The sequence below is a fragment of the Tachypleus tridentatus genome, chromosome 13 (genome assembly GCF_004210375.1).
Source record: "Tachypleus tridentatus isolate NWPU-2018 chromosome 13, ASM421037v1, whole genome shotgun sequence".
In the NCBI taxonomy this organism is placed as follows: domain Eukaryota; kingdom Metazoa; phylum Arthropoda; class Merostomata; order Xiphosura; family Limulidae; genus Tachypleus; species Tachypleus tridentatus.
Genome location: NC_134837.1, coordinates 226,349,878 through 226,362,043, shown reverse-complemented (window position 1 = coordinate 226,362,043; position 12,166 = coordinate 226,349,878). Strand labels below are relative to the sequence as shown.

General features: G+C 31.7%; 1 protein-coding gene across 9 annotated transcripts in view; it reads right to left on the bottom strand.

Annotated features, from left to right (window-relative positions):
• The window catches only part of LOC143239982 (protein MMS22-like), a 213,586-nt gene that overhangs the window by 162,940 nt on the left and 38,480 nt on the right, over positions 1-12,166 (bottom strand). For 7 of the 9 annotated variants that reach the window (XM_076481705.1, XM_076481707.1, XM_076481706.1 and 4 more), the window contains exons 6-7: positions 8,646-8,721; positions 606-789 (exon numbers count right to left, since the gene is read on the bottom strand). In XM_076481705.1, the coding sequence (XP_076337820.1) occupies positions 606-789; positions 8,646-8,721 (260 nt within the window). The remainder of the gene's footprint in view (positions 1-605; positions 790-8,645; positions 8,722-12,166) is intronic. The other 2 variants (XM_076481710.1, XM_076481711.1) reach the window with 1 other exon arrangement.

Below are 12,166 nucleotides of genomic sequence, written 5' to 3'. Positions count from 1 at the left end.
AAAACATCTGAAGTTTAAACAGTTTTCATCATAACAATTAGGTCTTAGATAATAATGCTTTGTCAGCTTTCACTGTCTATACCACAATCTTTGAGGTATTATTCTGCATTCATAAATAATGTTCCACAGAATCTTTTGGCTCTCATAGTCCAACTCAACTGATGAGTTTTGCTATTTTTATATGCACACATATGGTCTGAACTAAATATTCAGTCAGCAATTAAAATCTCCAATCTTCTACATCTTTAAACAATAAATACTGCAGTTGGTGTCATGTGCAACAACTACTGTAAATGATAAAATTTTACTAGTTTTTTTCCTTTTTTTTAACCCTTTATATGATTTTGTATTTGTAATGCTTAAAAGAAAAATTGAATTTCTTCAGACATACAGATGTTTCCAAACATCTAACCCATACCAGAAAACCTCATTAATGGTTAGATTGAATTCACATGGAAGTAAAAATCTTACAACAACATAAATTAGTTATCTATATTTTTAGAGACCAGTAGTTACGTATCTTATTGAGCAAAAAATAAATAAAATAAAACATACACACTAAAATTAAGTAAGTGTCACTTGAAGATCTAAAACTTTTAACCTACCATGTTCCCATGATGAGAAACTCCATTCTGTAAAATACAATCTGGAAGATCTGAAAGTCGTCCCATAAACAACAGCAAGCCATGAAATTCTTTCAGGATAGCAACTAAATAGTCAGAAATGTTGATTTCCTTTGCTCTCATGCTGATCTGCACAGACTGACCACAAGATATCAGCTCCAACCATCTGAAGCAATAAACAATATAGAAAAGTATAAGAATACAAAGGTCCTTAACACTTTCACTGCCATGTGCCCAACCAGTGGGTTACATGCAATTATGTTTCAAAGTCAAACTCTTCTTGCAGCATATGAATTTTGGACAAAGTGAATGCTCCTCGAAAATCTAGAATGTTTAATTTTATTTATACTTAATTTCTTATGTGGCATAAAATGTGCTAAACTAATCTAGATCTAAGTAATAAAAATAAAATAAAGCTTACCCCTAAAATCCATATGCTTATCTTTTAAAATTTAAAAAGCCTTAAACAGAAAGTAATTTTATCAAAGAAAGATATGGGCCTTCAAAGCACAAATTTATTGCTTTTAATTTCCATATTCATATTTCTACCTATCTACTCCACCAGTCAGTCACACCCACAATTAGATTGTCCAAGCCCCTAACAATTTGAAGGGCCTGAATTGGTTTACTTCCAGAATATGTCTACCATCCATATAAGACAAATTTATAAACCTCTCATCAATGTTTTAAACCACAAGTACTGTTCTAATAACTGGTTATTACACACTTTCCAACAAGTTCATTATCTTCATGTTATGTAGAAACCTAAGCTACAATTCCAATATGGTTCCAATTTAGTCTTTTACATGGTTCAGCTCTTTAAATTTACACCAGTTCAGAAGCATTTCACTAACATATTATTAATGTGTGTGTATGTGTGCAATGCCTTTATTAAAAGATTTATGGAATTCAACACACAAGGATGTCTCCATTAAAAAGATAGAAAACTAATAGTCATGTCAAAAATTTGAATCAACTGACAAAACAAAATCTTTTGTTTAAACTATGTAAAGAATTATCAATAAAAAGATGTATTTTCCCAAACATTTTAAAAATCTATAAGTAGAAATCCAACACTATGTAAACAATGCATTTTGAACTAAGATACCTAAAATTTCTAATATCTTCTCTCAACTCTCTCTTTTTTTCAGAATAATTCCCACTACTGCAACTGTCATTACTCAGCCAGCCTGATTAGCTCTAATTTAGAATTAGGTAAAGGAATCATTTTCACTAAAAATGAAAAATATAGAGTAGTTGACATATTATGACATACATCTTTATTTTTAATCATAAACTATTAAAACTGATAACACTATGTAACAAAATTTTTACTTTTTCTTGTTCCTAGGCAGAAAGTGTCATTTCCCAATTGCTTATGCCTAAAGTAAATAAAAAAGACCTATATATTTTTCTCTTCAAACTTTGCTTTTGTGACCTTGTAATGAAATTTTCAAATTTACCCATTTTCCAGAACATTCCAGGTATATTCAGTGCTGAGTAGCTAACAGAGAATTTCCTCAAACTTGCAAGAATTTTCAAGAACCTTCTGGAAGTTTCTAGAACTTCCTATAGTAATATATATACAGGGGGCTCACCACTCATCACTTCAGTTTGGTTCTAGCTGCTTAAGTGAACACATAAACCTATCTGATTTTATCAGAAATGACATCAAGAAGCTGCAAGCATTCTCCAGATGCATTCTATGTATGTGGCCAATTTATCAAGAGAAAAGCAAAAAGTACTCTGTGACAGCATTTGCTAAAATGTGTGAAGCCTACACGGCACATTCCATCATGCCTGTCGAGGATCAAGACAAACCCTGGACACCTCATTTTACCTGCGAGCACTACAAAAGAAACTCTAGAAGGTCAGATGGACAATTTTTGCTTGCTTGAAAAATAAAATTTTATATTATACAAATTTTATACCTTTTACATATAAAATATATTTTGCATGAACCTCTTACACATTAGGCTTTACCAAGTTTCCCTGTCATCTTTACCTTTGGGACAGCAAGGACACCACAGTGCACTATAACAGGAAGCACTGGCCACAACTGACTGAGTTCTCTGTGAGGAGACACAATGTCAAGTGTGAGCCACTAGTGAACCTCCAGAAGGTATTGTTCCCACCATTGCACATAAAATTGGGTTTTATGAAACAATTTGTCACAGCTCTTGATAAGGAGTGTGCAGCCTTTAAGTACTTTCGAGACTTTTTCCCTAAGGTGTCTGAGGCAAAGGTCAAATCTCGTGTCTTCGTTGGACCACAAATAAAGAAGATCCTGGAGTGCACAAAATTCCCCAAGAAGCTCAGTAAAAAGGAAAAATAGCTTGAGAAAGCTTTGTTGCAGTGATTCTGGGCTTCTTGGGCAATCACAAGGCTGAAAATTATGTGGAACTGGTTGAGGTTCTGATAAAAAACTATGGGAAAATGGGCTACAGGATGTCCCTGAAAGTCCATATCCTTGACGCTCATCTTGATAAATTCAAGAACATGGGAGATAACTCAGAAGAGCGAGGCGAGCGCTTCCACCAAGATATACTGGACTTTGAACGCCGTTATCAAGAAACGTATAACAAAAACATAATGGGAGACCATATTTGAAGGTTGATACATGAAAGTGATTTACATTCCAGTCACAAATCTTGAAAAACTACTCACTTCTAAACATTTTTGTATCACTTTAGTATAAATACATATAAATCTTGTTTCATATGCTGTTTTATTGAGACCTTATGTAAATGAAAATGTGCAAATTTGCCCATTTTTATACAGAAAAGTAGGTTAATTTCTAAATGTCATTATCCAGGTCACAAAAACAAAGTTTAAAGGGAATAATGACCATTTTCTGTACTTTTACAACATAAGTAATTAAGAAATAACACATACTATCCAGGAACAAAATTTGCATTACATTGTGTAATCGTTCAACCTGACAAATCTCCATTGTCAAGAAACTGTTGAAAATAATAATAAAAACCACCAATATGTCCTTGTTAAGCTTTTAAAATAAAACTAAACAGAACAGGATGCCTTAGACCTAGTTAATAATTCAGACTTTAACAGTACCTCACTGTAAAATATGAAGTACATAATACAATCCATACATAAATACAAGGAAACAATATTAAGAACTTCTTTCATAATTAATATAAATTTATTAACAAGCCAGTAAACCTTACTGGTAACTTTAATGATTCTCAAAATGCACAAAATAGGCAACTGTGGATCAAAAAAGACTCAAAATTCATAGAAAATAACATTTTTTTTACATAAAAATGGTCATAAGCTCATTCGTGATGATACAAACAAAATTCACTGGAAATGGGGAGGAAGGATGACAGGTAGGATGCATGAAAGATAAGTATCTGATACACATTTTCAGGTAATGAAAGATGTTACATACCATAGTGACATTTAGTGGAAGGTAGAGTAATGATTAATTTAAAAGATGAGCTCCTTTCTGAAATAAAGACACAAAGGAAAAGCCAAAAATGTCTTATTTTCATGAGAATAAAGTGTGCACAGTGACTCAGTATACAATGGGAGACTGCTACATTTTCAGGCAGGAGATACTTTTTACCTAACATTTGTTTTCCCTTTGTACCAATATAGTAGAGCAAAGACTTTGAAAATAACCAACTGCTGGTGGTAATATGTCAACAAGTTGGATGAAATGTTAAGATGTGTAGTTGGTTAAGGCTTTATGGCATTTCATCTTTGTCACATACTTACACGAGGTAAATACTACACCTATGGTGGAAAGAAAAGGCACCTTCATCTGTGTCCTACAACAAATCCAATTTTCATTCAGCTATATATATCTACCAGGAACTGCTTGGAAGTTAGTGTAATGGAAAAATCACAGTTATACATCTCAAGCGAGAGCTGGGCCAAAGTAGTCTCTTACAAAGTGGAAAGACACCATTTGGAAAAGAAAATCTTCAAATTAACATCCCAAGTAGCTTGAGACTGAAGCCATAATGGTTCATCCATGCTCCACTAAAAGAATAAGGATAGAAGAATACACATACAAGGGGAAAACCAGGGTATTATTAGGCACAGTCATCTTAAACTGGTCCCTACACCTGCTGATATATTGCAACAAGTACTATAACAAAACACAGCAAGTTTTTTTTTATAATAGGTGCTGAAATCACCATACTAATCACATAAATACACCACTGAAGCAGTCTTGCAGAAAAACCTCATATCCAGAGTGGACACTGAACACAAGCAGATGAATTTAATTTTCTGTACTCTCTAATTCAATGTGGATTTTTGACAAGTATTCCTTATATCTAGTTCCACATGACAAGTAGGATATTTTTGATTTATTTTCACATGTTTTGCTTATTTTCTTTTAAGCTGTACAGAAAGAATGATATGCAAATAGTAGTGTCATTGTGGAGATCAAATTAAATCAACAAATGAGTTGGATAAAATAATCAACAAGCAAAATTCACCAAATTGTAGCCTCTGGATAAACTGAAAAATGGTAATTAAAGGAGAAAAAACGAGACACACACAGAACCACCCAGTGGTGTATGATAGGAGATAAATCTGTAAGAAGGCAAAACATCAGCCTTCAAAATTTCTACCACAGGTTTACATCAAGAAAAATAATAGTAGTCTATCGTGCACACCTGAAAAGAAATATGCTAGACACGAAGGTTGATAAACACAAGTATTAAAGCAGAAAAAGATAAATCTCTGGAGGAAGGTGTTAGCCAAATGAAGAAGAAAAAAAAAGTGTTAGTGTCCTCAAAAGGGGGTAGTGTTTTTGGGATAGTAACAGTTTTAACAAGACATAAAAGATGATTGGGAATGGAATGATTACATATTGAGGAAATAGTATGAAGAGAAATGGAAGCAAAATGGTTGATAACCTTCTCAGGCAGTCCAAGTAATTAGAAGAAAGGAATGGTCAATGAAAAAAAAATCAACAAATCTTTATGACATAGAAGAAGGAAAGAGTCAAAAGCATTAATGTCCAAATGATGATCACAACAAGAGAAAAGAGTTGAAAGAAATATAATTGTGTCAAACAAGAAGTTAAAGATTTGGATAATACTGCTTGGTAACCAGCAATCACTGAAATGGTTTGAACAATGACAAAAACAGATAAAGCACTGGATTTAAAAGTGGGTTCATTCCTGGCAGATGATGTAAAAAACAATCACAGAAGAGTCAAATGTGACTGAAGATTATGACAAGCTGAAAGATCTGCAGACATCTCCAGAATATCAATAAACACCAGATCTGGTAGAAAGCTGAGGTGTCTCCAACCAAAAAGAAAAGCATTGCTGTAAACAAGAAATTTGAATAGAATATTTCAGGTTGTGTTGGAGTGATCAAGCTACCATAACATATAGAGACAGAAAGATGAATGGCAAGGCACATGTATGAATAAAGATTCCAGATCCCTTCCAATCACAAAACTGCTCACATAAGAAGAGAAGGTGAGTAAAGAGCCTTCAAATCAAATATCTCCAAAACATGATGATGCACAGGAGATGACTAACTAAGGAAGAGGGTGGGTGAGAGGATGAGGAGAAACAAGGAACTGAAGTACAAAAAGAAGGGAGAAACATAAAGAAAGAACATGCATCACCTAAGGGTAACCAATGAAAGGAGACTATAAAGAAAGAGCAGACACCAAAGGTTCCAGAGCCTGTAACTGGTCCTGTGGAACAGTTACTTCTGAGAAATGCAGCATTTTCCCCATTAGGATGGAAGGGACAGTAAACAGGAGTAATAAAATAAGGATGAAAAAACAAAGTAGCCCATAGGACTAAAAGAATGGGTAACCAAAAGAGACATCTATGATCAAATGAACAGCAGCATCTAATGAATCGATAAAAAATGGAATCTAAGGGAGACTGATGATGAGCAGCCACAGCCAAAGAAGTCAAGAAATTGGAAACATCCTCAAACATTGGTGTGACAAAATAAAGGTCAAGACTTGGGTTAAGAAGAGAAAGGAGGAGGTGCAACAGACATCCAAAACAGAAAATATCCAAACTGAGAAGTTCCTAAGAACAAAGAAACCATAACATAGTAGAGACAGCAGAGCATAAAAGAGAAGCCAAAGGTGTAAAAAAATAAGAATGAGAGAGCTCATTAAAACAATAAAGGTCACAAGGAAGAACCACAGTGAATAGGTGAAGGACAGAGAAACAGCAAAGAAATAAAAGTACTGTGAAAACAAGCATATTATAGAAACCAGAGAGAAAGAAGAGTACCCAAAGCGAACAAGAAAAATTTAATTAGGTCATAGTGATGAAGTCACAAAGATAAGGATGAAGATGACCAACATGGATATGAGAGAGAAGAAAAACCCACAAAGTAAAGCACCTCATGAGTCATTATGCTATACGAGAGGGAGAGAGAAAGTCACATATTTAAGTTATAAACATAGAAAAAAGAAGAGAAGAAGCCACCCATTCTTCATCAAAGAGAGAAGAGCCATAAGCAAAGGATGAGGTAGAAGAGTTGGCCAAAATCATCCACAGGTGAAACAGGCTCAACAAAAGGCAATGAAACAGAGTGATAATGGACTTGAAATTCAAAAGAAGTAGGTAGAGAGGAAAAAACATCTGATGTATGATAGCAGTAAGCACGTTATCATACTATAGTTCAACAGAGCTCTGTGAGATCATGGTAATATAATATACTTATGAGAATCATAGTATTTTGTCATGGAATGAAATCTGAGATCTGTCACATGCCAGGGATTTGTCCTAATAAATAAGCTAAAAAAATAAAGGAATGAACCTCAACTCTGCAAACACATCATGTGCCTCTGTTTGCCCCTAATATAGAGATTTCCTGCAGGGGAATGACTAAGCCTCGAGACTTTTTGTTTTTTACTTCAGTTTAAACAAATGTTGTTTAAACTTGCACAAAGAAGGTACAAGATGGTAAGAGAAAACAAAGTTATAGTTAGGTAGATAGAACAGAAGTGCAATAAAGACAAAATTATTATGACACTAAATAAAGAAAGACAGTCAATAAAAGTAACTGCAAAATTATAAAGGCATAGAAGAAAACCACATCAAACATAGATAATATCAAGAAAAGAATAAGCTTATAATTATGTTTGTGCTCATGAAACTTCGGATGAAAGTAGCATGAGCATTCTACTGGTCGAGGGCTACAACTTTATGAAAATTATATCCCAGGTTGGAACAATATGTATAAGCACTTATACAAACTGAAGTTCTTCCAAGATTTGCAGCATGTGCAGAAAATTACATGGCAACTGCAAATGAGGTAATGGCTGTTAGTGGTACAAAGAAATAAACATTTTTAAACTGACCACTGTGCATAAGCTATTTTAGGATGCATAAAAAATACAACTGTATGTCAACTATATCTGAGAGAGAATGAATATAACTGACACATTATTAATTATCAGAAGGTTATAACAGATCTCTTGTTTTTTTAGCAGAATTTTGAAGATGCAAAACTAACAATACAAAATTTTAGAAAATTGCATCTGTTAAACATTATATGAAGTAATGAAGTCAATTAAAATAACAAGAGGAAAGTATTAAACAAATACAAAATAACTCTTATAAAGCTGGTTTTATAACTACTCTCTGCTTTTCTATTAAACATGACTTCACTTTAGTATATTTGCAATGATTTGGTGTTAAAGTAACTTGCACTAACATGTATTCATTTTTTTGTTGTCAAATTCAACAATCCTTCATGTTTCCTATATTATGAAGTACAAGAGCTATCTGTACTCTTCTTACTGTGGATATTTAAACCTGATTGTTCAGCATTATAGGTAAGTGCACTAACTGTTGGACTACTAAAATATACCAACAACTATTGGCCAATATATGCAATCAAGCAATAGTTGTTTTAGTATACACAGAACAAAAATTATATAAAAACTAGGAGTACATACTTTCAATTGGGTTTACATTCTGATATGTTTTTCCATCACTTATAAAGTTAGCTTCAAAGACTGAAATTAAAAGTTCTGAATCAGATGAAACTTACCTGCAAATTTCGGTCTTAATAAAATCTAAAAAAATACATATTTCTCTTCTGATCTGCAGCATGCTTGATGATGTTCCTAATATAAATTTAATAATGTAAACTGAAGTATTCCCAAAAGACTTAATAAAAATATTTTAGTCAATGAAACATCACAAAAAGATTTTATAATTAAATTAATTATTCTTCTCTTTACATTTAGTTAATACTATTAAGTTATTAATTTACATAATCTTGAGACAAATAGTCTAATTTTCTATCATACTTGACTGAACTATATTTTAAAACTGAAAAACTAACAAGCACTTTATCAAATGTTTGCCAACCAGAAGTGGGCTTCTTTTCTTCATGTTTTTATGAGAATCATGTAAAGTATTTATCTATGGTTAGCCACCTCAAGGCACTGTTGTGAAAACATGTGTAATTCTTCAGGTTTCCTATATTATAAAGTACAAATTATTTTATAATTATATTTATAATTCTAACAGCTTCACTCCTGCAACACAACAATGGTATCACTTTTCTAGAAATAAATTCTTAAAATGCAATGTAACAGTATTTTAATTAAATGTAAAGTATTTTAACAAAACTAAAAACATCCATAAGCCTCTTTAAACTGCTCGCTACTTAGAGCTACTAGATCAATGTGGAATTTGAAATATAATTACCAATAAACAAAGAATATTTTAATAAAGCTAAATAACTATTACATACATCTTAATAGTAGGTTTGTATCTTGAACAACAGAGCATTGAGGTATCCCTAGATTAAATGACAAAGTCTGAATGTAATTGTTCAATTCAAGGACTATTATGTCATAGCAGTATGGATTAAGGATAAAACCACATATTCATGGAATGAAAACTGAAGTTCCAGGTCAAATAATAGTTTATTTTCAAATGTATTTAAATCAAACAAAGTAATAAACTCACTTTGGTAATATAAATGTATTAGGTAAAACAGTGCAAATATCATACATTGAGTCCAATTTTGAAAGTTGTCTTAAATACTGTAAGAATATACAGTGTACAAATATAAGCAATGACCCATGTCATTTGTTCCACTTTTGTAATTTGTAATATTCCATAATCAATCACTTCAGTGTTTTAAAGTTTGTGCATAGTGTGATTACAAGTTATTACTGATTTTATTTCTTACCACATAACTGTGTTTACTCATAAATGAGAGACTGATATAATGACAATTTGGACACATCAAAACTAACGTTATGAAGGGTATAAATTCCATTTGAAAAGCATTTCAAAATAATGTTAATTACCAAAAGATGAAAATCATTTCCAAACAACACACTTTTCGTCCTTTCTACTTTTTTATGCAAAAAACCATAATTATTGGTAATATCATTATTTAAATTCAATGTATATGGTCTTGATATAAATACTAAGATTTTTCTCAATATAAGAGACTGAATTAATAAACTTCGATGTTCCAATAATGTTTATAAATACATTCATTCATGATGTTGATGCAAAGTCAGCCTCATGTAGCTTAAAGGAATGTATAAAAGAGTGCATGAAGGCTAGTGTTGGTAATTCTTCAAATACCAATAAACACCTATATCAGAAAAGTGATAATTACTGAAGAAAAGAACTTTGCCATAATTTGCAATCACAGCAAAAAATAACATGACAGAATAGGAGAGATGATGGCAATACAAAAACTAAATCTAATAATGGTGGACAACACATCCACAAAAGTGGTGAACAGCAACATATTTAATGAGCATTTCAGGGCACATACATTTTATATTCTTACAGTAAACACAAAACTATGGTTACAAATAATATTCTGAATATTAAATAGAAGTTTATATTCTACAATAAAAATGTGTGTGTATATGTTTAAAATATTTCTTAATTCATTTAGGTTACATTATGGAGAAATAATATGAACTCAAAACCCCTTTAATAAATAAAAAAAATTATATTATTTTCCCATTGTGTCTTGCTTCTCAACCAATGGTATTGTTTTGTTGAAAAAACTTCTTCGCTCAATATAAATGAAATGGTTTGTTATATCTAAATAATCAAAATATCTTTCTGATATTTCTCAGGGCAACTAGAGGCAACAATATGCGAGTTGGCTAATCAAATTAAAGATGCAGGTCCATGTGTATCATAACAGTTTTTATCTTGTAGTTGACCTGCTCCAAGTTACGTTAGCATGCTATGCAATTAGACAAAAATTAGATAATTTACTTGGTGTTATCATACTGACTACGTAATATTTTCTATTTAACAGTTATAATCAACTGTCTTTTACTGTTCTCAAAATTTTCCTTTTAAAGTACAAAAATAAATGTTTTTCAGTTTGGAAGAAACTGAGTTGGTAATCAACATCTATTTTTTTACACACTCAAAATTAATCTCCACTCTATAATTGTTGTTTGCTAGCTTTAATAGACTGTGTAATATAAATTTGATACAAATGAAAAGTCTCTTCTAGAGGTTTGAGTTTCTAAAATTTTGCACATCTGTGAATAAGTTAGTTTAAAAGATTAAATTTAGTTTGCAGATAGATCTGACTTTCCATCTTTTCTGGTTGAGAAAATTTAGGAATGTTTGTCATGCTCTTTTTCTTTTGTTGTTATTTCTCTCTGAGTGAAGTTGAGAGGTGATTTGACATAGTAAGAAAGAAATCATAAATCTGTAATGCAACAGATTGGTTTAATCTTTATAGTTCATACTTCACTCTTGGAAGTGCAAAACATCTCAAGTATTAAAATTGACATGCAACCTTCTACTTCAAGAAATTAAGACAAATAAGATATTAACACTCATATGTAAATTTTTAATCATAACAGAACAAGAATGAAACATTTTACTCCATCTGTTAACATTATCAAAATATCTTATTTTCTGAGCATCATATCATAAAAATCTAAATGACAAATATGTTCAACTAAACATTTAAGGCCATACATATAGAAAGCTGTTTATTTTTAAACATACTACTCTGAATATAATTTTGATAAACAAAACTAAGTATTATGAGCTTATAAAGGAATGAATAGAGTTAACAAAGTGTTCAGCAATGTAAATGTATTAGAAGCCAAATTTAAAAATGCATTAAAGGTCTATGTAAAGAATGATAGCATGCAAATTGTTTGCCACATGAAATAGCTAAGGAAAATGCTTCCTTTTGTAATTTAATATAAGTATTTTATAAATGTAGACCCATTTCAAATTCACATTAATTCTATACGCACATAAAGTTAATTATATCAAGTATGCTTAATTCTAAAATACTGAAAGCCAGAAGACTAACTGAAAAAATAGTAGTAGCTGCAGAGAGTTATGATTATACAAAGAAAAAGAAAGATGTTACAAGGAAAGAAGATAATAACCAAGACACACTACCAATGAGGTCATTCACAACTGAAGTAGAATGCAAAACCAGGAATATTCAAATAACTGGATTTGAAGGTAGAAAAATGCAGCTCATTAACCTGACATAAAAAACTGGAACTAAGGATAAGCACAAGGAATACATTATTTTCAGCA